Source organism: Rosa rugosa, chromosome 1 (genome assembly GCF_958449725.1).
Source record: "Rosa rugosa chromosome 1, drRosRugo1.1, whole genome shotgun sequence".
Taxonomy (NCBI): Eukaryota; Viridiplantae; Streptophyta; class Magnoliopsida; order Rosales; family Rosaceae; genus Rosa; species Rosa rugosa.
In genome coordinates, this window is record NC_084820.1 from 11,833,235 (window position 1) to 11,860,499 (window position 27,265).

The 27,265-nt window shown below is 42.6% G+C and overlaps 1 protein-coding gene, 1 long non-coding RNA gene and 1 pseudogene across 2 annotated transcripts; 2 read left to right on the top strand and 1 right to left on the bottom strand.

Annotated features, from left to right (window-relative positions):
• Positions 1-1,058: 1,058 nt before the first annotated feature.
• On the bottom strand, positions 1,059-2,350 carry LOC133739774 (uncharacterized). Its single transcript, XR_009860818.1, has 2 exons — positions 2,211-2,350; positions 1,059-2,099 (listed from the first exon to the last, which is right to left on the bottom strand). It is a non-coding gene; the product is annotated as an uncharacterized LOC133739774 (long non-coding RNA).
• Positions 2,351-2,941: 591 nt separating this feature from the next.
• Positions 2,942-9,839, top strand: LOC133743241 (uncharacterized). Its single transcript, XM_062171134.1, has 3 exons — positions 2,942-4,489; positions 8,052-9,035; positions 9,143-9,839. Exons 1-3 carry the CDS (start codon positions 3,002-3,004, stop codon positions 9,590-9,592), a joined length of 2,922 nt encoding a protein of 973 aa, XP_062027118.1. The 5' UTR covers positions 2,942-3,001; the 3' UTR covers positions 9,593-9,839.
• Positions 9,840-11,583: 1,744 nt separating this feature from the next.
• LOC133717682 (AAA-ATPase At2g18193-like) lies at positions 11,584-14,047 on the top strand (annotated as a pseudogene).
• The last annotated feature ends 13,218 nt before the right edge of the window (positions 14,048-27,265 follow it).

The window sequence follows — 27,265 nt, forward strand, 5'->3', positions numbered from 1 at the left end:
TGGGATTTCCCTCTCATCTGGTCGACGGGGGATTGAAGGGGGCGGGGCTCCTCGTTGTCGGCTTCTCAAAATTTTGCTTCTTGTTTTCTTGTTTGGGGTCGTATGCTTTGGCAACAGTGATGGGAATTTCAGGCCGCACAAGGCAGCGACGGTGGGATGTGTCCCTGGGCAATCTGGATCAATGAGGGTCCCGAGGTCTCAATGCTTGGTGGCGTTTGAGCAGGAAGATCTGGTGGTCGCAGCCGGTTGGGGTGCGAACTGGAGCTTCGGCCGGTGGCCTGGGGTGGATTCTCGACCTCTGTTGCTGGCAATCGAGGATTACGACGGAGGTGGCGACGTCAACTACCTTGGACTGGGGTTGACTGTGGATTGGTGCGGCGAAGGTTACGGTGGCCTGCTGGGTCAGTTGTCGACCGGCGTCGTTGAAGGGAGGAAGACTGGTGGTTGGCGGCTGATGGCTGGCGTGTCCAAGTGGTTGGGTGGCCTCATCAATTCCAGCTGGGCTTGGTACTCTTTTGGGCTTCCATCTGCTAGGGTTTCTTGTTTGGGTCTGGGCCTATTTCTGTGGGCTTGGATTTTATTTATTTTTTACTATTATTACGTTGTAAGGACTCCGTTTTCTCTGGGGAAGGAGTTCATAGGGTCTCTCTGAGAATATGTCGCCAAAAATGTCCGTAGCATCTGTGCCCCTTTGATTCTCATGGATGCTTTAGGGTAGTTTTGGTTGAGCTTCATGATCTTTAAAAAGGTTGAATTACTTAGGTATTGACTCTTTTGACAGTCCCACAGGGATGGGTCATTATGTGTAATTTCGCTGATCAATGCAATGAGTTGACAATTCTCTCAAAAAAAAAAAAAAATAGTCCTTAGAACATTTAATTTTTTTTTTCTTGAAGGTTATAGTTATTGTTTAACTTAGACATATTTTTGGGGCACCATTCCTCTGGATTGCAAGATGTACCATTCTTCTTCATTGATGCGTATTGGTAGGCAGCTGTTAATATAGATATTGTCAGCCCCAGATGTTTTGCAACTTTAAATTTTGATATACAGTCAGCTTTTGTTTGAATATGTCTAGCAGATGGACATCTAAGGTCCTTTTATGTATTTTCAGTGGACAGTTTATTCTCCAGTTAATACTACGCTGCAACTATACTGATAAAACTATTTGTTTCTCATCAGGGAAAAAACAATGTAACAATGTAGAAGAACTCATATTTAGCTCATAACCCGGCCAGTTTGGTGATATTCTTCATCACAGCAAGCAAATTCAATGAATATGCATCTTTCTTCATGTTTCCGAAGATCTGAAATGCACCAAAAGCAAGAACAACCAAAAAAAAGAAAGAAAAAAATTCAGTGCAAAAACATATTAAAATAGGCTTCCTTTCTTGGGGAGTATGGTACCTAATGATATTGCGGCTCCTGACTCCATTTTCTGATCAAAGAAATTTCAACAATGAAGGGCTGCTATAATTGCATTTAATAATATCTGAGGGAACTGCATATGCAATGCTAATTCTCAGCTTGGATATATGCAGACAAATAGGAATGAAGCAGTAGCAAACAAGAAGCAGCTAGTACAAGTGATGAATTTTACAAAATGGGAACAAGTAAATTCAACAGCTTAGACAATGCTGCTCATGGTAGGTTTAGTCCTATTCTATTCAAGCAACACATTCCTCAATGAAGCCAATAAACAAATGTGTCCCTACTTGATTGCGTTCAAAGAGTATATGCTTCTAATACTTATCAAAGAAGTTACTAAAGGAAGTTGCAGTGTTAAACCGCCTCAATTCCCAATGGTCAACTAGCTGTACATTCTGTAGATTTATTCTAATAGCCTGACCTTAAAATCGTAATTTGTGATATGTAATTGCTGTAACAATGCAAAGACTTAATTAGGATCTAAACTCCTTAATTCATCAACTCTTTCCCATAGCTTGCGATAGAATGTTGAGGTAACCCTATGTTATCCAGAGAGAAGAAGCCTTATACCTGGGAAGCCACAGATGCTCACTATTTACAGATCCGGGAAAGAACTGCTATTGATATGGATCTCAATATCAATTTATTCTAGCTTTTCGGATGACCGGTGCCTGCAGCAAAGAAAATAAATACATAATTCAGAAATTTTTTAATCAACTAGACAATAGCATGTGATGCACAACCACACAACAAGGAAATAGAGAAAAGACTAGATATATGACCTAAGGTCGAGCTTTTCACAAAGGATTATTGTAAATACTGCATATGTATGTATATGCGTGTTTCCAAGTACCAGATCAACATGCCTCAAGAAGAAGCTGGGGCAAAAGTAGCATATATTTTTGATGCAAAAGTTAGTTACATTCGATCCGCCTAAAATATACAGGACTGCTCCAAATTTTATAGCAGCACATGGCAGGCTTTGTCATCTGGCAACTCCATTAGTGGCCAAACCGGGTATGCCCATGCCCTTTGAGCAATATGATCCCACCACACAAATTCTGTGTGATGGAGGTTAAAAACAATGGAATAGACTCAATAGAGGTTATAAAAAAAAAAATTTAAAAAAGGAATTCTCCAATATTTCACTTTTTACCAACCTACGAAGTTGAATTATCTGGAGTAGATGTAGACATTGCTTTATTTTGAGTCACGGTCTTGTAAAGTTGTATTTGCCACACCTAAAACCCAATATTTCACCCACCAAGGTTTAAATTTGTTTGTTTTTTTTAATGCTTTATTTTTGAGTCACAATGGTTGTACAGTTGTTCTTTCCTTATATATAGGAACACACCTTTTATCCCTGTGGCATATATGAGCACTATTTCTAATCCAGATGGAATTGATCCACGTGTCATAAACCGACTGAAACAGAGAAATTTGCTTCAAAACTAAGCAAACCGACGTAGACTTTTCCTTGCTGCCCAAGTTCATCCAGCTCACCATAAATAAAGCCTAAACCTCCTTCAATGTACCTCCTCCCAAACGTAGAGGAACCAAATCCAACTACGTCATGTTTCCACTCAATTTTGAGAGTCTCAATCTCACAAACATGCCCACAACGGCATCGTCCTTGTTCTCAGCCTATGCCTCCCTCACCGCATTCATAATGTTGGTCCGTTCCATAGTTGATCAGTTGATCCCCCACGAGCTCCGCTACTACATCTACTCGGCCTTCGGCCGCCTCTTCACCCCTCGCCCCTCCGACCTCACTCTCATCGTCGATGAGTGCTGCGGCATGGTTCAAAACCAAATCTATGAGGCAGCGGAGGTCTACCTCCGGACCAAGATCAGTCCCCTAAACGACCGTCTCCGGGTGAAAAAGGCACCTCGGCAGAAGAACATTACCGTCACGATTGAAAAGGGTGAAGAAATCAAAGACAGTTTCGACGGGATAAACATCAACTGGCGTTTTGTGTGCAGCGGAGGAGAGAATGAGCAGAACCGCCATGCGCAACAGAAGCGTCAGTTTGAGCTGACAGTGAATAAGAAACATCGAGTCAAAGTAATTGAGTCCTACTTGCCGTATGTGCTTGACAGGGCCGAGGCCATTAAGAATGAGGACAAGGTTGTGAAGCTCTATAGCCAAGAGGGGTCATATGATCCGTATGATGATGAATCCAATTCGGACTGGAGTTCGATAAATCTGGAGCATCCGGCTACCTTTGAGACACTTGCCATGGATGCCGAGGTTAAGAGAACGATCATTGAGGATCTGGATAGGTTTTTAAGGAGGAGGGAGTTTTATAAGAAGGTTGGGAAGGCCTGGAAAAGAGGGTATTTGTTGTATGGTCCACCCGGGACTGGCAAATCCAGCTTGATTGCTGCCATGGCTAATTATCTCAAGTTTGATATATATGATGTGGAGCTTACTAGTATTGAAGACAACTCGGAGTTGAGGAGGATACTGCTGACTACGACAAACCGTTCTATCTTGGTCATTGAGGATATTGATTGCAGTGTGGAGGTGCAAAACCGGGAATGTGAGGAGGAAGATCATCAACCATCTAACACCAAGTTAACACTCTCCGGCCTACTGAACTTTATAGATGGTTTGTGGTCAAGCTGCGGAGATGAGAGAATCATTGTGTTCACCACCAACCACAAGCACAAGATAGACCCGGCATTGTTGCGTCCTGGTCGAATGGATGTGCACATTCACATGTCATATTGCACTCCAAGCGGGTTCAGGATCTTGGCCTCTAACTACCTTGGTATGCATGAAAGCAATCCTCATCGCCTATGCGGAGAAGTTGAGGAGTTAATAGAGAGCTCAAAGGTCACCCCCGCGGAGATTGCTGAGCAGCTCATGAAGAGTGAGGATGCTGATGTTGCTCTTGAAGGACTTGTTGATTTCCTGAAAAGAAAGAAGGAAGAGAGCAATAAAATTGGGGATGAAGGGACTAATAAATCTGAAATTCAAGAAACAGATCAAAACGCAGAAAAGCGGAGCTCAGTCAGTAGCGATGATGAACTTGAATCTTCTCTTTCAGATGCTCAAGTATGAAGGCGTTGTCTCCTTTTTGTTTGTCCTCATGGGCACTATAACCAAAATGAAAATATACGACTTGCTGAACTTCAAAATGAAGGAAAAAAAAAAAATTAAAGGATTCTGGTGTTTGTTTCCAAAGCGCGCATCTCAACTCTGGTGCATAACCCAAAGGTTAATATACTCAAGAGTCAAGAACATCAAATATCAAACTTTTGCTTCTCCGAACTCAAGCAATATACACTATAGTCGACGGAAATTTGTTGTCAAAGGTAACACTTATGTGGATGACATTTTCATTGGCAAAATCCACCCGACAAATTTTTGTTGACAATGTTTTACTCACGAATACTTCGTTATTAAAAGTGTTGGACGAAGTTTCATCGGTGCAGTTGTATCATAATACTCAGTACACACTGTATAATTATATGATCAACTCATCAAAGTGGTCATCGAAATAACAATTGTAATAATTTGTATTTTCAACCATCCATTTCATTAGATTTTCTATCAAATTTGGACCAACTTACGAGACACAGATTGTCTAAAATCTAATAAGGATAAAGACGGAAGGTAAAGTCATAATAAAAAAAAATATGAAATAAGAAAGATAATTTTTTTTTTTTTTTTTGATGAATATCATGTCGATATATTGATAACTCAAGCCAGAAATGGCCATTACATATCCTAGCTCCCTCTACCGTCATGAGGTAGATAAAGAATTTGTGGTAGTAGCATAGTGATACATAGATTAGGTCCAATCATTTGACGGTTCAGTGTTCATAAAAGGAGCCTATAAACTATTAACTACTACATAGTAAATAGGTCGAGTAAACTAGACTCGATGACGCTCACTAAAAAAACCTAGAAGCATAGCTCCCTAATAAAATAGGGAATTATTGTAATAAAAAGACTAAACTAAAAAAGGCCTAAAGTTAAAAACCCAGCCCAAATTTTTGTCCCAACAGACAACCCAAGGGAGGGTTCCACCCAATGTTCCCGCAGCCCAGCTTGACCCAGGCCCAGTTTTCATCTGCATCCTCACCGCCGCACATCACAGCTCTGGTAGAGCTCCGCCCTGACCCATTTTGCAGCGATCCACATCTCCCTGACCTGCGCCACCGCGATCCACATCGCCTCCACACCAGCCATTACGAAACAGCATCCCATTGACCAGCGTCCCACGATCTATGTTGCCATCGCATTAGAACCACGACGCCGCCAATCCAAGCTGCCGGTGACGAGGCCCTCCAGTTTTGTTCAGCACGAAAATCCGCCTAAGTGATGTCCACCAAGACCAGAAGCCGAAAGCCGACCTGCAAAAACCTTAAGGAGAACCCCAACCAAGAGCTTCCACAGCCATAGCTTCAGTACCCGTCCGGCAGCAGCCTGGAAACGTCGAAGAGGTCGGGGCCAACCCAAACATCAAGCCGTTGCCGGACGAGAGTGATTTCCAGTCTGAAAGAACCGCCACCGGCTTTAGGGTTTCGCAAAGAGAGCAAACTAAGAAAGGGAAACATGGAATGAACTTTCATCAGAAATATAGGCCAGTAAATATGAGCTGTTTATTAAATGACCAACTTGTTGTGTTACGAGAATAATTACTAGTTAGGTAATTAAATTCACTTTTAAGAATCCTATTTGTATAAAAAGCTGCAAAACATATATTCGGAAAATTTAAATGTAGAATGTTATGATTGTTTGGCTCCAATTTTGCTGCAGCTGGTCAACAGTCTCTTTTCTTGCGCGGGCGTGCCAGCACCGTTCGGGTGCGGTCGTCGGGGGTGTCCCTTGACCTGACTTCTTTCAAGCGATTGTAGACGAGGAGAGCACCAACCTCGTCGTGGGATTCTTTGTGCCTCGTGGTGAGGACTTTGCTGAAGTTTCTTCTTGTTCACAAGTCGATACTCAATATTGCAGATTGAGCAGAGCGAAATCACAGGGAAGTATTGAGATCTTGCTAAAGCGTGACTTTAGCTTGGCTGGATTGCTAGGGCGTTACCCTTGCTTGGCTGGTTCTGTAACCGTTGTGGTCGCGGCACTACCGTCGGCTCCCGAGGAGACTAGGACCGAAGCACGTTGACAGAGGGTTTGGTGGCACTGAAAGTCGGCTTCTGAGAAGACTAGGACTAGGAGTGTGATCACCGGTAAGAGAAAGAGAAGGAGAGGAGTTGCTCTTAGAGAGGTTTGCTCTAGAGAGAACTTAGATCATCTTAGAGATTTTGTTGTTGAATGTGAATGTGTGTTCTAGAATGAGAGGAGAAGGTGTTTATATAGGGAAGAAAAAGAAGAGTGAAATGATGAGTGGAAGAAAAATAATGAAAGTGGAGTATGAAAGTGATTTGTAAAATATGGAAAAGATAGAGAAATGATGAAATGAAAGCAAGGCATGAAGGTGCAAAAACATGGAAGTGATGATGATCTATTAAAGAGATTGTAGTAGAAAAATATATCCAAGGAAAAAAAGAAAAGCATCTAGCTTTCTTCATGTGGGTAGGAAACATGAACATGTGAATATTGAGCTGGTTTTAGGTCAGTTTCTGCCCCTTTATTCCTTCAATTATTTCTCCAACAAGCCTTCAGAATGAGCCTTCGACTTCTTCATAAAAAATGTTCCACTATGAGTGTAGATCATCCTGACAAATTTTCAGAGCTTTATTCCATGCGGTTGGGCTGGAAATGCTGCTGGACCTCTTACAGGTCCAGTTTTCCAGTTTTGCTTCTGTAGAAAATTGGACTGATTGTTTGAAGGCCTTCCACTCAAAAAAATCTCTGGCACTCTTCATAAGAAATTATCCTTGGGCTGTCTAGAATGGATCTGCAGAGTTTCAGCTCATTTCAAGTTCATTTGGTCAGTCTGCCGCCCCTCCTTCCTTGTTTAGCTCGGTTTCTCCTAGCCGAAGTAGGAAAATGTGCTAAAGTTGACTTTTCATGTTTCCATGCTTCCATGCTTCCATAGTAGACTTTATTTAGCCTCTAAATATATATTTTGAACTTGTCGACAATATATAGCTTGAGCCACTGACATTGGCTCAATTTCTCCAAGACACGCCTTGTCAGGCCAAAATGCTTATTTTGGGTCCAAACAATGATAATATATAGCGCTTAATTAAACATTTGTTACAGCTGTCTCTCAAAGTAGATAGCACCCCTAAACTCTAAACCCAAATCAATTTTCATGCCATGTTTGTTGAAAATTGAAATTATTTACCATGCTTTGCTTTTTGAAATCACATGTCATGCACTCATGCTTCCTCTTTTGAAAGCCATTGTCATGATTTGTCGTGACATTAAGGTTGACGAGGCAGTAAAGTTGTACATGCCATATATGCCTATAGCCCATATGGAATATGTGGATTCTCCACACGGCTTGGGAAATGTGAATTCTCCACACGGCTTGGACACTGACATATCATGACAATGCTTAGAACTTAAGCAAAACCAGCTCAGACACAATTTGCATATCTGCATATTCGATATTTGTCCGAAACTTTTACTCATCCTACATTCCAACTCACTATAAATCAATACATACACCTTCGTCTTCATCCCTCGTCCCATAACCTGAATTCAGAGATTCACAGTCACATTTCCAATGTATCCTATCGATTTCAAAGACATGCCCACCTCGGCTTCGTCCTTGTTCTCGGCCTATGCCTCAATGGCGGCATTCATCATGTTGGTCCGCTCCATGGTGGACCAACTCCTTCCTCCTGAGTTGCGTTCATATATTTACTCATTTATTCACCAATTCTTCTACACCCCTCGATCGTTGGACATGACAATTATTATTGATGAGAAGTGTGGCTACATCAACAATCAAGTTTATGAAGCAGCGGAAGTCTACCTCCAGACCAAGCTAAGTGATTCGAATGAGCGTCTCCGAGTGACCAAAACACCAGGGCAGAAGAGTCTCAACATTGCCGTTGACAAAGACCAAGAAATCATCGATTTCTTCGATGGCGTTAAGCTTCGGTGGCATTTTGTGTGCGCTGAAGACAAGAATAGTGGTTCTGGTGGTGATGATGAAAAGCGTAAGTTTGAGCTGATTTTTCCCAAGAAGCACAGGACCAAGGTGATAGATTCGTACCTGTCACATGTGTTGGCTCGGGCTAATGCAATTAGAGAAGAGGAAAAGGTTCTTAAGCTTGATTCCCAGCTGACCCAGCATTCGGGTTCAGTAGATCTGGAGCACCCATCAACTTTCGACACATTAGCTATGGACCCCGAGCTTAAGAGGACGATTATCGAGGATTTGGATAGGTTTGTGAGGAGGAAGGACTTCTATAGGAAGGTTGGCAAGGCTTGGAAAAGAGGGTATTTGTTGTATGGTCCACCTGGTACTGGCAAATCAAGCTTGATTGCAGCCATGGCTAATTATCTCAAGTTTGATGTGTATGATTTGGAGCTTACTAGTGTTTATAACAACTCGGAATTGAGGAGGATAATGCTGTCTACCTCAAATCGTTCTATTTTGGTCATTGAGGATATTGATTGCACTGTGGACATACAAAATAGGGAATCTGAGGAGGATAATAGTGAACAATCTAACACCAGGGTAAGTAATCTATATATATCTAATATCTCGTTTTATATATTTCGTTTCTAATTAGTGTGCATTCAGTTGGGATTGACATGGTGTTTTGAATCTTTTGTTGTTTGCAGGTAACGCTCTCAGGCCTATTGAACTTCATAGATGGTCTGTGGTCGAGCTGTGGTGACGAGAGAATTATTGTGTTCACCACCAACAACAAGGATAAATTAGACCCTGCATTGCTGCGTCCTGGTCGAATGGACGTGCACATTCACATGTCCTATTGCACCCCGAGCGGGTTCAGGGTCTTAGCCTCTAACTACCTTGGAATTCATGAAAGTAACCCTCATCGTCTTTGTGGAGAAATTGAAGGTTTGATAGAAAGCACTGAGGTTACCCCTGCAGAAATTGCTGAGGAGCTTATGAAGAGTGATGATGTTGATGTTGCTCTTGAAGGACTCGTCAATTTCCTCAAAAGAAAGAAATCCGAGAGGAGTAAAATAAACGATGAGGGGAGTCGGGGGACTAACAACATTGAAATTGAAGAAACAAATGAAGATGCAGAGAGAAAACAGGCTTGAATAACTTGGAGATCAATTTTGCATCTTCGTTTCTTGAATTTTCCAGTCTTGGATAACCATATATATACCCTTTTGAGACATTTTGTTTTTGAGCTCGTCTCTTCTATGATTTGGATGTAATCCTAGATTAATTAGGTGATCTCCTCTTTGTTGTCCCTTATGCTAGTTGCTACTAAAATCTTTCTGATGTAATGACTTGCGGAACTCAGTTTCGGAACTTAGGAATGAAAATGCAGTTTTTCTTGAATTTGTCTCCAAAGCATCTCAGGCGCTTAAATTGGAGATATAAAGGATTGAGTTTCTATCCAAAGCATCTGTAGTGTGTTCATGTTCATTATATATTAAGCCATCAGTAATCTGTAAGAGTAGCATCAATTTTTATCAATTTAGAAATTCGGAACATGATTAGTTGCAAGGATGGTCAATTGCAGTAACTCCAAGTAGACATTGGATTAAACCAAACATATTAAGAAGAATTTCATCTCCTTCTTTTGGTTTCAACCGAACATAGAATCAAAGTTTATAGAGCATCAGCATTCAGCATATATACACCAAAACCCGGAACAGAGATTCTGTGAGACTAGATGGGAAGCGGGTCGTGGGTTTCTCTCCCATCCCTAGGAGATTGGGCTTTTGGGCTTAGATCTCATTATGGATGGGCAGGCCCATTGAGAGCACTGCCATTATTGCGGGTTTTTTTTAGAGCGTTCCTCGTTCAGCACTATAGTGTCTACACTGTCTAGATTGATGGGAATGGAGGTCGCGTGGACATCGTTAACCTCACTAGCTAGCTTGCATGAACGTTGTTAGCCTCATTTATTGGTACAACAACGCTTAGAAGATTGAGCTTCCCACCTAACTAGGCTAAAAGCAACACTTAAACCCGTTTAGCTAAATAGGTGTTTATAGGTGGGTAGCATGTTCAATAATATGCAGGAGCTTTGTGTCATTAAAAGAATAGGTGCTATATGCAAACCTCGTCGGGCGCCTCGAATTATTGAAGTAAATTGGTTAACCCCCCCTTTCGGTTGGATCAAAGTTAATACTGATGGTGCATGGAAAGTGGACTCCAACCATGCTGGCTATGGTGGTGTTTATAGAGACTATAAAGGCTTGGTTATAGGTGCTTTCTCTTCTACTCTTGATATCCCTAGTTCTGTGGTTGCAGAGGTCATGGCGGTCATTAAGGCTATTGAACTAGCTTGGGTTAGAGATTGGAAGTATGTATGGTTACAGGTGGATTCTTCCCTTATACTTATTTTTCTCCGTTTTCCTCATCTGGTGCCTTGGAGGCTTCGTGTGCAGTGGAGCAATTGCTTGCATCGTATCTCTCAAATGCATTTCAAATCTAGCCATATCTTTCGTGAAGGCACTCAAGTTGCTGATGCCCTTGCCAACTATGGTGCTTCATCAGATGGCTTTACTTGGTGGGATTCACCTCCAGATTTTATGATGAGTCATTGTAATAGGGACCATTTAGGTCTTCCTAATTTTCGATTTCGTTAATTTGTATTCTTTTGATAGGAGGTTAGCGGCGCTTCTTATGCCTGTCCTACCTCATTTCTCTTTGTAACCTTCTTTTCTTTAATAAATTTCATTCGCTAAAAATAAAAAAAGTGTTTTTCATCGCCAAAATCAAACATGACTTATCACCAGTTCACCGTCGACATAAGTATGTCAAGATAGATCATAGTATCTTGAAGAGAGGAAAAAAAAAAGAAAAAGGGACCTACATCACATTTATGTATTTGTTATGTAAATCTAATTACCAATCAATAATATCATAGTGATGTACAGTTGGAAACCTATGAAAACTTCCTTTCTTTTTCCTTTTTTTTTTTTTTAGGTGGAATATGTAGCATTGCATCGTCTTCCATCATGTAAGGAAAGATATAACATAAAAAATAAGAAAACAAAACAAAACAGAACTTCCATGTTAAGGCAAAGGAAAAGCAAACCTACAGGAAAAGGAAAAGCAAACCTACAGGAAGGTTCATGGAAATCTCTCCTCAGTTCAGAGGATGCTGCATAGTTGGTTTAGGCTCAGAAGTCAGTTGACTTGGGGTCTTCGCTCTGTAGAGAAATTGAATTGTGATGGAGTTACCAGAAATGCCATCCTCATTTAGATAGATGTATCACATAGACAATGATGGTATAGTAAATTCCACAGGTGGCTACGTGCATCACTTAGACAATAGTCCAAGATTGCTCCTCATCCAGCGCATTCGCTATAAATCAAGCACATCCCAGTTCCTTCCAATCTTCCATTGTCCCAAACCCTCAATATTCAGAGAATTACAATCCCAGCGACTACAATATGTATCCTCTAAATCTCAAAGACATGCCCACAGCAGCATCGTCCATGTTCTCGGCCTATGCCTCCTTCGCCGCATTCATCATGTTGGTCAAGTCCATGGCGGACCAACTCATGTCACTCATCCCCCCTCAACTCCGCTCATACTTGTACTCAATCCTCCTCCACTTCTACACCCCTCACTCCTCTGACCTAACTCTCATCGTGGACGAGAAGTGTGGCTACATGATAAACCAAGTCTATGAATCCGCTGAGGTGTACCTCAAGACCAAGATCAGCCCACTCAACGAGCGTCTTCGAGTGAGCAGAACACCCGGACAGAAAACTCTCAGCATTACCATCGACAGAGACGAAGAAATCGTGGACACATTCAACGACATCACACTGAAGTGGCGTTATGTGTGCACTGAAGCAGAAAAAAGTGGTGACAAGGAAAAGCGTAAATTTGAGCTGACTTTCCAGAAGAAACACAAGACCGAGGTGATGGACTCGTACCTACCCTATGTGTTGGCTCGGGCTGATGCACTTAGACAAGAGGAAAAGGTCCTGAAGCTTACTTCCGAAAATTCGGATAATTCAATAGATCTTGAGCACCCTTCAACTTTCGACACATTGGCTATAGCACCTGAGATCAAGAAAATGATTATCGAAGATTTGGATAGGTTCTTGAGGAGGAAGGAGTTTTATAAGAAGGTTGGCAAGGCTTGGAAAAGAGGGTATTTGCTTTATGGTCCACCTGGTACTGGAAAATCAAGCTTGATTGCAGCCATGGCCAATTATCTCCAGTTTGATATTTATGATGTGGAGCTTTCGAGTGTTTATAGCAACTCGGATTTGAGGTCGATTATGCTGTCTACTTCCAATCGTTCTATTTTAGTCATAGAAGATATTGATTGCACTGTGGAAGCACAAAACCGGGAAGATGAGAGAAGTGAACAATCTGACACCAACGTGAGTACTGAGTAATCTATATTAAATTATTTATTAGGCACTTTTTTATATATTTGATTTCTAACGAATATATGAGAATTGGCTTGGTGTTTGATAATGGCAGTTTACACTCTCGGGACTACTGAATTTCATAGATGGTATGTGGTCAAGCTGCGCTGATGGAAGAATTATTGTGTTCACAACCAACCACAAGGACAAACTAGACCCTGCATTGTTGCGTCCTGGTCGAATGGATGTGCACATTCATATGTCGTATTGCACTGTGAGTGGGTTCAGGATTTTGGCCTCTAACTACCTGGACATTCATGAGAGCAACCCTCATCGCCTCTGCGGAGAAATTGAAGGGTTGATAGAGCGCATTGAGGTGACCCCTGCCGAGATTGATGAGGAGCTAATTAATGAAGAGTGATGTTGCTCTTGAAGGACTTGTCAATTTCCTCAAACGAAAGGAGGTGGAGGTTGCGAGCAATAGTACAAGGGATGAAGGGACTAAAAAAGCTGAAATTGAAGCAACAAATTAAGATGCAGGAAAAGAGGCGCTGAATAAATTGTATCTAATCCAATGAATTAAAAAGCGCGCCCCTGAGGCTCAAAAAGCGAATTTCCGGCCTGAAACTGAGTGTGTTTCACTGGTTAGGCGACGAGGCTGCTGAGGCGTCCTTCAATGCGCGAAAGGTGTCAAAAACAGAGCACAAGGCGTTAAAGGCGTAAGCTCAGGAAAAAAAAAAATGACGTCATTTTGGTCTTTTGGAACAGATTGAGTTTAAAGGCTACAAAAAGGTCGCGACTGAAGGTGTTGGACAGCTGATTTCAGCCCTCTCTCTTCCAAAAGGTAGCAAATTCGATCCCTAACCCAGAGTTCGAGTTAGGAGCTCGATTTCGATTCACAGCAGTCAATTTGAAGGTATCGGAGCTCGATTCGCAGCAGGCCATTTGAAGGTATTGGAGTTCGATTCGCGGCAGGCCATTTGAAGGTATTGGAGCTCGATTCGCAACACGCCATTTGAAGGTATGATTCCAATTGATTCCATTATAAATCTTCAAAATAGTGTTTGAACCAAGGCTATATTGATCTGGGTTTGAGTTGTTCCCGTCTAGACAATCATATATGATTATATGTATCTGGGTCTGAGTAAATGTCTTACTTTTGGGCATCACTTGTTGATGGGTGGACATCGAGATGATGTGGGTTCTAATCTTTCATAGGAAATTTGCAAAATTTGACTGGTTATGTTTGGAGAAGTTGGAGACAGATACATTTTGATTGGTTATGTTTGCAACTCGTTTTGGTTCAGAAGTTGAAAGCCAGTAGCCCAGTATACTAATTTTGCCAGTAGCCCAGTACACTAGTTTTGGCTCCAGGATACTGATGTTTTTATTCTTCTCAATTTCTAGGTACGGTTCATGAATTATCATTCTTGTCCTTCGAATTCCCTAATCTTAAATATCTTGATCTGTCTGTTAACCAGTTGTCTGGGCAAATCCCATCAGAAATTGGTCTTCTAACAAATCTTGAGGTCCTACACCTAAATGACAACCAGTTAAATGGTTTAATTCCTCACGAGATAAGTCAACTTAAGTTTCTTTCTGAGCTTGCTCTGAGTGACAACAGTCTAGAAGGTATGATTCCGGTTTCTCTGGGTAATTTGATATGTATTGAGTTTGAATTATGAATGTGATACATATCTAAACATATTTGTGGATTTTTATGTATTAATGTTTTCTGTTTATGTATGTGTGTGTGTGTATAACAAAAATTTATATCGTAAGGCTTACGCCTTATGCGCCTTATGCCTCAAGGCTGCAAGGCTCCCACGAAAACGCCTCGGGTACACCTTTAGCGTTTTAAAACATTGATCTAATCCTACATTAGGTGCTGTTTCCTTTTTTGTTATGACTACTGTAATCTTTCTGATAAAATAACTCACGTAATTTGGTTTCTAAACTTATGAATGTAAGCTCAAAAAGAGTTAATTACCTGAAGGGTTTTCAAATATATGAAACTCTTGAAATTAATGAGCTCCACAAAAGTTGGGCAAATTTGAGAATATGCATGCATATCAGTCGTGGAGGGCAAACTGTCATAGGATCAGCCAATATGTACACCAGTACACGAGAACTTAGTATTGGATTTGTAAGTCTGGCTTGATGCAGCCATGGCTAATTAATTACCTTAATTCATTAAGAATGATGTTTATGATAAAGTAATCTGGGGTTCACATCCAGAACCAATTGGCAATGGATGGACTGGCCCAAACCCTTATAAACCCATAGGCAAGGTCCTATTTTTCCCATGTGGAATGTATATATTCACAACACGCCCCCGCACCCATGTGGGATGTATATATTCTCAACACGCCCCCGCACATGTGGCGAATTTTCAAGCCATACACGTGGACAACTTTGGGTGACGTGGAGCCCGTGTGGCCATGATGCATGCACACGTGGGTAACCCGCTCTGATACCATGATAAAGTAATCTGGGTTCACATCCAAAACCAATTGGCAATGGATGGACTGGCCCAAACCCTTATAAACCCATAGGCAAGATCCCATTTTTCCCATGTGGGATGTATATATTCTCAACAGTTTATTACGTGAAGCTTGCTAGCTTTACAGCAATTCTGAATTTTGGAAAATAATGCTGCATGTCTAATAGGAATAAGTCTATTCTGGCGATCGAGAATGAGGAAGTTGATTGCAGTTTGGAAACATCAAATCAGGAATCAGGGGAGCTACATCAACCTTCTGTGGACAATAACATCTATTTTTTTTACATATCTAGTTTATAAAAGGAACAAAGACAGAGAACTGCTACATTATAACATCTAGTGGCTACATTACTAATCAAATGTGGCTGGAGGTAGATTCATCTACTGTACTTGATTATATTCGCTCTCCTTCACTTGTGCCTTGACAACTATGAGTACGTTGGTTAAATTGCTTATACAAGATCTCACAAATGAACTTCAAATCTTCATACAATTAATAGAGACGGAAATAAGATAGCAGATGCTCTAGCTAATCATGGAATATCTTTGTCGGAGCAAAGTATGGTGGGATGTGCATCCTCCATTTATCTTTTCATTTTATGAGAGTGATGTTTTGAGTCTTTCACATTTTAGATTTCATTAACTTGTTCGTTTTTGTTTGTTTATTCCTGAAGTGTTGGTTAAATCCCCCTCCGTTGTCATTCACATTTTTTTGGATTAATAAATTGGAGTGTTAGAGAGGTTGCTCCTCTGCTATCACTCATTTCATCAAAAGAAAAAAATCACTAATCCCATTTCTTAATTTTTGCATCAATTTTGCAAACATTCAGAACATGAGTAATTGCAAGGATGTCGACCAAACAGATTAAGCTATGATTTATCTCATTCTCTGTGTTCTGCGTTTGAGTACAGAATCATTTTCAAAACAATAGAGTGGATACAAGAGGGAGAAGAAGGTCGTTTAATCTTAATGTGATCATCTAAGGTTTTGAAGCTCACCCGAGACTGATCTGCATCCGCCAGAACCCCAGGCCAGATGTGCTGGGATGTTTGTGTATACCTTGAGGTTCCACTGTGTATCGGCTAATTCCCATGAACCGGAGGTACTATTTTTTTGAAGTCAAAAAATCATAAATTTTTTATTTTGTTTGAGACTGTTGAATAGAATGTGAGGTTGGAGCCTTTCATGTGAAACTGCTAGCCTTTCTTACTGTTTGGACCCAAAATGAACATTTTGGCCTAACAAGGCACGTCTTGGAGAAATTGAGCCAATATCAGTGGCTCAAGCTATATATTGTCGACAAGCTCGAAATATATATTTAGAGGCTAAATAAAGCCTACTATGGAAGTATGACAAGTCAACTTTAGCATATTTTCCTACTTCGGCTAGGAAAAACCGAGTTAGACAAGGAAGGAGGGGTGGCAGACTAACCAAATGAAATCGAAATGTGCTGAAACTTTCCAGATCCATTCTAGACAGCCCAAGGATCATTTCTTATGAAGAGTGCAAGAGCTTTTTTTGACTGGAAGACCTTCAAACAATCAGCCCAATTTTCTACAGAAGCAAAACTGGAAAACTGGACCTGTAAGAGGTCCAGCAGCATTTTCGGCCCAACCACATGGAAGAAAGCTCTGAAATTTGGTCAGCATGATATAGATTCATAGTGGAACATTTTTTATGAAGACATCATGGCCAGAATCTGAATTTCTGATGGAGATATACATGAAGGAATAAAGGAGCCGAAAGTGCTTCCTTATCTCCCAAATTCATCATTCCTATTAGTGCTCCACCTCCATCTCCACCTCCCTTATCTCCCAAATTCATCATTCCTATTAGTGCTCCACCTACACCTCCACCTCCCTTATCTCCAATTAGTGCTCCACTTTCATTTGTTTAATGCCAAAGTAGTTGGCATGGTAGCCTATAAATAGAGGTTACATTGAAACACAATAGACACATTCACATTCAACAACAACATCTCTAAGATGATCTAAGTTCTCTCTAGAGCAAACCTCTCTAAGAGCAACTCCTCTCCTTCTCTTTCTCTTACCGGTGATCATACTCCTAGTCCTAGTCTTCTCAGAAGCCGACTTTCAGTGCCACCAAACCCTCTGTCAACGTGCTTCGGTCCTAGTCTCCTCAGGAGCCGACGGTAGTGCCGCGACCACAACGGTTACAGAACCAGCCAAGCAAGGGTAACGCCCTAGCAACCCAGCCAAGCTAAAGTCACGCTTTAGCAAGTTCTCTCTACTTTCCGGTGGTTCTCGCTCTGCTCGATCTACAACATCGAGTATCGATTTGGTGACGCAAGAAGATTAGCAAAAGTCCTCACCACGAGGCACAAAGAATCCCACGACGAGGTTGGTGCTCTCCTCGTCCACAATTGCTTGAAAGAAGTCAGGTCAAGGGACACCCCCGACGACCGCACCCGAACGGTGCTGGCACGCCCGCGCAGAAAAGAGACTGTTGACCAGCTGCAACAAAATTGGAGCCAAACATTTTGGCACGCCCAGTGGGACTACACTAGAGTCTTTTTGCATTTGTTCGCCATCATTGAGATGCTAGGGGAAAATCTTTACCAAAAGAAATTCCTAAAGTAAATAGATGGTCAATGTTGCCACCACTGGCGATACTGCCATTAATGATGAGTTTATGCCTATTCCCATCCCAGAGGGGGCAAGCATTGATGAACAGCTCGCGATCATCATGGCCAACATCGAGAAGAATAAAGAAAAGCAAGCCAGGGACATGGCCATTTTGATCGCAAAAACAAAGCAGAGGTTTCGCGATTGGGACCTAGAAATTGAGCAGAACGCTCGAGAAGAGGTCGTTTATGAGACTAACTTGCCTATAGGTGGCAATCAACCAAAGGGTCTCACTGGTGAGTCACAGCCTTACACAGAGGCTGTGCATGGAAAAGGTCATCAACAAGATTGTTCTTCTGACAATACAATTGTCGCTGAACAAATATCTGATTTCTCCACTGATCAAGCCAAATACGTGGCTACTGATCAGATGCATGGGGGGCAAGATGGAGCCCATGTTCATTCTGTTGATCACCAAAAGGAATTTCTTAAAAATTCTAATAGCCAAGCGGTGATTAAATATGATCTAGGCGACCTAATTGTTGTTTTTGAGGCTCTTGATCATGAGAATTCAAACCAACAAGTGGTCGTCTATAATGGCCAATCTGTGGCTAATTCTATGCCAACAAAGATACTTGGGGGGCAATATTACTCCTCCTACGAGCCAAATTGCTTCCAATTCTTCGACGAGAAGTATCTTTGTTCTTTTCCTACAAGCTCTCACAGGAGGGATTTTTACCCTACAAACATTTTGGGTCCAAACAACATCAGAGCTTGGAATGAAGCATAGATGGCCTCCCCCGTGGTCTTCTAGAGGTTAGCCAAACATGGTGATGCTAGCTTCTTTCTTTCTTTGCTTTTAATTTTCTGTTAATTTTTTTTTCGTTTCTAGTTTTCTTTTAATAAAAAAAAAAAAAATAATAATAATAATAATAATAATAATAATAACGGAATTTGGTAAAATAGTTGAATTTGGTAAGAGTTTGTGAATCATAACGGAATAGGTGAAGTCTCTTTTGTTAATATTGGCCTAAACTCCTTATTGGTGCCTAGTTCAGGTCCCTTAAGGTTAAGGGCGGCTTTTATTAACACTTGTTGAACTGTCTTCACACTTATGACCTTTCTCATCTTAGTAAGTATAGCCTATGTGAAATGGTGTCTAGAAAGGGGACAACGTTCATGACAGGTTCTTGAATCCAGAAGTGCGTGCAAATGAGCCTAAACCACTATGTGGGAGTAGCTCATGCCAAAATGGATTCTGCCTCTCTTGTTCGCCCTCCCCTACCTGGCCATTTCAGTAAGGTTGCCCAAAGGATTTGAAAGAAAATTTGTGTCTAGGCGACTATACTTGGGCCGCATGTCTAAACCTTGATTCACATTGTCTTATTGAATTCAACTACTTATAAAAAAAAAAATATATATATATATATATATATAAATAATAATAATAATAAAAAAAAAAAAATTTAAAAAGTCATAAATACAACTCTTAGGGGGCAATTCTAAGTGTTCCTACACTCGCAAAGCTACTAAGCCGAGTCAGCGGCTCCAGAAACTTTTTCCAACTTTGCCCTCGCAGGAAAGGCTGAGCTCAAGGGAAATGTAAGAGCCACCACCGTGACCGCCACCTCCATCGGAAGTAGTCTTCATGTTGCCAAAGATGTCCTCACCATGCATGGGAAACAGAGGAAGGGTTTCAATCTCCATGTTCATAGATCCATAATCGCCATAGTTCCCCATCTGCCAGTTAAAAGCAATCATCACACCAGCAGAAGAAGAAGCAGGTGCAGAAGATCCAAAGTTAATATACTGATCCTCATGTTTCCAATTGGTAACTTTGTCATCACCAACAAGCCCTGATCTTTGCATGGGCACATGAACATCCGAAGTGGACCTTTTCTTCTGCTTCTCTCGAGACCTTTGGTTCACAAACCAATAATAGACGTTCTTGAACTCGATCTTGCCGTACCATTTTAGCTGGAGACAGATCCTCTGAACCTGCTCTATAGTTGGGGACCTAACTCCCTTGTTGTAGAAAAGCTCATTGAGGATTCTTATATGATCTGTAGTGGGAGTCCACCTGCTCCGCCTACAAAGCATGTTAGCACTACTCCCGGCTGCTTTGTTACTTCCTCCATCCTCGGTTGGTTGCTGGGTTTGTGGTTCCATTGGTGAAGGATTGAGAGAATGCGAGAATTGAAGAATGGTGGTGACAAGTAATTAAGAAAGATTGATGTTAGAAATATTGGAGTTGATGAAATGGTTTTGGGATTGGAGATTGTGGAGGAAGATATAGGCATGCAAATATCCACCCTTGGATGGACGGTCGAAGAGAAGAGTCAAACTAAGTGTCAGTAAAGCGTGATTAAAGTTGCCTTAAATCTCGGAAAAGAATGGATTATTGGCGCGTGGGGAAACCGAACGGTTTTCGAGGAGGTAACTGTTCTTTTCACGAGATTATTTTTCACGACTGTTGTTTTTCAACGAGTGATTAGTGCCTTAAATCTCGGAAAAGAAGGAATTATTGGCGCTAAGAGTTTTGAGTTGGGAGCCAGCAAGTGGATCCAAAAGATACATATTTTCTCAAAACCCTCGCCGCGAGGCTCTTTTTGATGCGGAGCATATTTAAAAAGTTCATATTATCTTCAATATACAACTATGGGGGCCTATATTTGGGGCCTTGCGAGACACAATTATTGGCTTCTCACGGATATTTGGATATCAGGATAAGAAAATATTATTGTATTCATAAAGTGGCTTTGCGGCCAAAAGCAGTACATTCATTACAAAGCCAAAAGTGGCTAGAATACAAAACAAGAATCTTCGGATTATCTTCTAAATCTTTTCTCAAGTGGAAGCAGCTATGGAATCCAACGTCGGGTTGAGCCGCGCCATTATCTCCTGGAGGGGCAGAGAGTGAAGGAACCGAATATCAGCTTGAGTCTCTGCACCCCCTCCAGCCTTGGTAACCACCATTAGTTGGACGTGAAGTATAGGAACAGCCATTCTGTAGCTTGAACCCATTCATTCAAAGAGTCCATCCCTTCTCATCCCTCCAAGATTCTATCAAGAAGAGAAAGGGGGAGAAGGAGGTGAGAACCAAAGCCCCTTCCATCTGGAGGGCACAACATAGGCCGGGTCCAGAAGGAAGGAAACAGAGGAGGAAAGACGAACCTCAATTTGGCTTCCCTCCCTTCCCCGATTTGCTCCAAGTGGGGGATCCTAATAAAGATGATCTCGCATGATCGTGGATCTCACACTCGGAGTCCCCTCGTGTTTCTAAACCAATCTGAAGCCTGGTATTGTTGTTGCAAGATTTCAGAAAGGCGAAACAAGGGGTTGCCTAAGATTACGCCATAAGGCCTAACCCAGGCTTAAGATTACGCCATAAAGCCTAAAATTTAGAGGCTAAAGGTCATTTCATGAGGGGAAGATTTGTGAAGAAGGAGAAAGAGAAGCAAGGACTGAAAGGCCATTTCTTGAATGTTTCAGAAAATTTGTTGTGAGTATTCCTTGCCCAAAATACAACTATTTAAAGGGACTTCAGGAAAATCCCCACCCTTGGATGGATGGTTAAAGAGTCAAACCGATGTCAGTAAATCGAGATTAGTGATTCCAAATCTCGGGAAAAAAGGCCTAGCAGCATGTGAGGAGCGGTTTTCGAGGAGGTAACTGTTCTATTCACGAGATTATTTGTTCACGACCGTTGTTTTTCAACGAGTGATTAATGCCTTAAATCTCGGAAAAGAAGGGATTATTGACGTGTAAGGAGACCGAACAGTTTTCGAGGGGGCCTACAGAGTTGGCCCATGAAGCTCAATTTCAAGCAAAGTTCCTCCACGCGGAGATTCGCCGCAATAGCACTAGCTTCGGCATGAGTGGCCCGTTCTCTGAGATGGGCCAGGTTGCGGCCCATTTCTTCAGAAGCAGCCAGAGGTTCATCGAGTTGGGCTTCTTCTGCAGCAATCGCGTTTTCAACAAAGGCTAAACCGGTATGGAGGTCCTCGATCCGAAGTTTGAAGTCGGACCTTTGGATTTGTAGTTCCCGCAGGCGGTTGGTTCGCTCATTTAAAATACCGCGAGAGATGTCCATTTCTCGAGAGAGGCTATTCAAAGCCTCTCGAGTGTCGTGAGCCTGGGCGTTCGCGGCCGGTTGACGTTGGCGGGCCTCACCAAGTTCATTCAGCAGATCGTCAATGGCACTAAATTGCTGCAGGGTCAATGCCTTCTCCTGGCAAAGATACCTTAGGGCTTCCAAGACTCGCGAGAGGATGTCAGTCTCCAATACCTGAGGACCCAGATGTTCGTGAAGCACCATTTTAGCCTCATCCACAGCAGAAGGAGGAGTTACCTCTAACACCCTCATCAATCTCTCGAATCTGGTAGGAGGCGGCGGAGTCGCCACAGGATCACGAACCACCAATGCAAAAGGGTGGACAGCTTCCTCAGTTTCTTCATCTTCAATAGGTTGGTCTGTCCCTTCAGCCGCGGGAGAATCTGGAAACTCAACTCGCGGCTCACCATGGGCAAGTGGAGCAGATTCAAGCACAGGGCCCTCGGCTTCGACGGTTGTCTCATTTATTCGCAAGACTTGGGGGGCACCACCACCGTCAGTATCATTTTTCATCTCTTGGGCGACTGTCCGACCGATAGGACCCTCAACGTTTGTAGCCACCTCCTCGGTACAAACAGAATCCTGGTTAGATTCAGAAATGTCAGAGAGTGGGGTTGGATCAAAAGGGAAATGGAAAGCATTGGCCAACAGTGGCTTACCTCTCGAGTTGTCGGGTCAATATCTGGTACGTGGTCACCAAGAGGAAGAGGCCTCACTTCATTCACCTCTTGGACCTTTAGTGCCGCGAGAATCTCTGTCGTCATCAGTTCCTCATAAGCTGCAGAATCCTCAGAGTGGCTTTCCACACTTTCATGCTCCGAGGAGTCGTCATCGGAGATCGTTATTAGAATGGTAGGACCTTGCAGATGCTCTGTAGATGTGGGAGACGGAAGAGGCGCCACGGGGTTAGTTGATGCTTGAACTAGCGAGAGAGTTGGCTTTTCTGCAGTGGCTGAGGGTCCAGCCTCGCTCAGGCGAGAGGGATTAGTGGTCCTTTGACGGACCTGTCAAAAGATACATAGTGAAGATCCTGCCCAGATTCTAAAATTTAAAAAGGATAAGACGGGGTCGGAGTTTACCAATCGCATTCCCAGAGGTTCGTCATCTTCAAAACTCTCTTCGACGAATTGAGCTCGATCGCGTTTGCAAGCAAAGACAACAATGGCCTGTATGAGAAAAGAGTCATAACTCAAAAAGGGGGGAAGCACTAAATATACAAGTTTGGGATCATTCTTAACTAAATTACCTCAGCGGGATCTTCATCATGCGAAGACTCTCCCTCAGAAGTCTCCTCTGCTATTGCCTTTTGTTTCCCCGCCTGAACAGAGGCTATCCTGCTCCAGGTAGTTTGCTGCAAAACACACTCAGGAATAAGAGCGAGAAAATCAACACAAGAAAAAAGAATGGTGAAGAAAGACAAAAACTTACTGTTGCCCTAGGCTCGTGGATTTGTATCCCTGGACGCGATGAGCGAGAAGGTAGAATAGGTCGCGGGGGTTGTGCTGCAGGGTTGGAGAAGCGCTCAAGAATCTTGCGGTCCTCCGGACCAGGACTACTCATGCCACGAAAGATCAGGACGAAGAGTTCGTCATGTGGCAGGTCCCAACAGTTCACGGACACTTCTTTCCACCAATCAGCATAATCATCGTCGACATCGTTGAGGGGGTACAGCGCTCTGACCCAAGGGGGAATCACTATCAAAGTAAACTGACTCTGAAAGGGGGCAGACCCAGGTGGGGATAATCTCCGCCAAGAGGTGTAGTAATTGGCAGAATCAACCAGAGGCCAGGGTACCAACTGGGCCAACCCAAATTGGCGAGCAAAATGGTTAGGGGCATAGAGCTCATAACTTACGCGTTCAGTGGCAAGACGAATATCCAAGCAGGAGATGGCGCGACGAAAGGTCAGGAAGGCTCTTTCGCTATGATCCCGTCCACTGGGCAGAAAGCCATCATCAAGGGGAGGAGGGAATCGCCTAGAAAGGACTATTTTTGGGTCCGGCATCTCTCCTAGCAAGTACAAGTAAATAAAACACTCGGAGTAGGGTGGAGCTCGATACCTTACGTTGCGGCAAAGCCAGTTCCCCAAAAGGGAATCAACTGGAGGTTCCTTTGGAATATCACCGCGACGGAAGAGAGGGAAATAAATCTGCAGCCAAAAGGCAAGGATCCAGAAGGGGCCACTAATTTCGGTATCAAATGGGCGCATTACGGCTCTATAAAGGGAGCGATATAACGCACCCAATACAGGTTGCCCAAGGCCAACGCAAATACCATTGTAGAGAGCAGTGGCCAGAGAATTCCAAGGTCCAGTAGGTTTGTTGGAAGAAGTGCAAAAGATAAATTTGCAAAGCCAGAATTCCAGGAATGCGATACCTCCTGTATGGTCACGCCGAGTGCAGTAATATTCGCGCCAGGATGGGTAGGATCTGCTGTGATGCCCTCGACCAGCCATATCCATTCTCAAAGAAAATTGAGTGCCATCAAACTGACCATGCACATAGGGGTCAAAGTCAATGGGCAACCCCGTGATGGTAAGAACATCCAGCAGAGTTATGCTCATTTGCCCAAACCGGAAATCGAATGTATTGCTGGAGGTGTTCCAGAAGCAAAGAGCGGCAGCTAGCGGTGCAGGGCTAGTATTATTGGGAAGACAGAAGCATAGATCGATGGTTTGGGTGATACCCACCGCATCCCATCGGGCCAAATCTCTCGCTCGGACCTCCTGATACCAAATATTTTCCTCGGGAGCGACGGTAGGCCAGTAGCCCACTTTCCTCCTTGGTCCCCAACTGCTAAAATCACCAGGCACCTGCCGAAGAGCCGCTATGGGACGGCGGATGGGAAGCCCATAATAGGCCATAGCATCATCTGGCAAACGATCGCGAGGTGTGGGACCCAGACTCGCTTGACTATCACCGCCACCAAAGCCCATCAGTCGACTTCTCTCCTCTCCGTTCTGACTTCTACATCGAACACTCATGTTAGTTCGCCAGGCGAATGCGGCTTTCTCAGTGATTTCATCTGCCTGATCGATAACGAATGGTTTCTTGGATGCCATTTCTAGGTCGCAAGGAATACTTCTCCAATACGCTTTGATTTATAGCTCAAGTATGTTTGGAGATTAATTTATTAGATGGGCCAGTGAGTGGCCCTAGTTGATAATTAATGAGTCATTATTCCATCTTGAGAATCGCATCTAAGGCGACAGTGAAGATACTTCTCCAATACACTTTGATTTATAGCTCAAATATGTTTGGAGATTAATTTATTAGCTGGGCCAGTGAGTGGCCCTAGTTGATAATTAATGAGTCATTATTCCATCTTGAGAATCGCATCTAAGGCGACAGTGAAGATATTCCACATTTTCCTACCACCGCAGGGCCAGCATAGTGGCCTGATGTTTTTTTTAAAACATGATTAAAACCGATGCGGTTTTAGATGCTAAAGTTGCAGCAAAATATGGTGGTTTCAATTGGTCACACGTCATGATGACGATAGCCATGATCCAATCATCCTCTTTGGCATAAGACTCGCGAAGGATTAAATGAAAGCAAACAGTTTGCTATTTTGCATCTTATTTCGCCAAGTACTATAGGCCTTGATCTAGCCAGGAAAGCGGCTCCAACACCTACATTTGAAAAAACCAACAGAGAGCCAGCAAACAAGGTAGATACTTGTTGCTATACACATGGCGAAGCTACCACCAAGGAAGAGAAGGATCCTCATTCACGATCAAAAGCAGTCTCCTTCGCATGGGGGGCAAGCTAAAGTTTTGATTGCCTACAACCTGCCCAAGTTTCGCTAGATCCATGGGGGGCAATAAAGTTGGCAAAGGAAGCGTCAGTTCATGCCAAAGGAAATTCAGTAGTGGCATTCAAGCCTTATGGCCTATTTAGAGGCCTATATGGAAACAGTCAAGCCAATACAAGTGGCTTTGGAACAACGACTTTGAAGCAACGACATTATAAGAGTAGTGTTGATTCAAGACCTCTTTAGTCAAGACGAGGACCTTTGACTTCGAGGTCTGGGGGGCAATGTTTGGACCCAAAATGAACATTTTGGCCTGACAAGGCACGTCTTGGAGAAATTGAGCCAATGTCAGTGGCTCAAGCTATATATTGTCGACAAGCTCAAAATATATATTTAGAGGCTAAATAAAGTCTACTATGGAAGTATGACAAGTCAACTTTAGCATATTTTCCTACTTCGGCTAGGAAAAACCGAGCTAGACAAGGAAGGAGGGGTGGCAGACTAACCAAATGAAATCGAAATGTGCTGAAACTTTCCAGATCCATTCTAAACAGCCCAAGGATCATTTCTTATGAAGAGTGCAAGAGCTTTTTTTGAGTGGAAGGCCTTCAAACAATCAACCCAATTTTCTACAGAAGCAAAACTGGAAAACTGGACCTGTAAGAGGTCCAACAGCATTTTCGGCCCAACCACATGGAAGAAAGCTCTGAAATTTGGTCAGCATGATCTAGATTCATAGTGGAACATTTTTTATGAACACATCATGGCCAGAATCTGAATTTCTGATGGAGATATACATGAAGGAATAAAGGAGCCGAAAGTGCTTCCTTATCTCCCAAATTCATCATTCCTATTAGTGCTCCACCTCCATCTCCACCTCCCTTATCTCTCAAATTCATCATTCCTATTAGTGCTCCACCTACACCTCCACCTCCCTTATCTCCAATTAGTGCTCCACTTTCATTTGTTTAATGCCAAAGTAGTTGGCATGGTAGCTGTTTGGACCCAAAATGAACATTTTGGCCTGACAAGGCGTGTCTTGGAGAAATTGAGCCAATGTCAGTGGCTCAAGCTATATATTGTCGACAAGTTCGAAATATATATTTAGAGGCTAAATAAAGCCTACTATGGAAGTATGACAAGTCAACTTTAGCATATTTTCCTACTTCGGCTAGGAAAAACCGAGCTAGACAAGGAAGGAGGGGTGGCAGACTAACCAAATGAAATCGAAATGTGCTGAGACTTTCCAGATCCATTCTAGACAGCCCAAGGATCATTTCTTATGAAGAGTTCCAGAGCTTTTTTTGAGTGGAAGGCCTTCAAACAATCAGCCCAATTTTCTACAGAAGCAAAACTGGAAAACTGGACCTGTAAGAGGTCCAGCAGCATTTTCGGCCCAACCACATGGAATAAAAATCTGAAAATTTGTCAGGATGATCTACACTCATAGTGGAAAATTTCATAT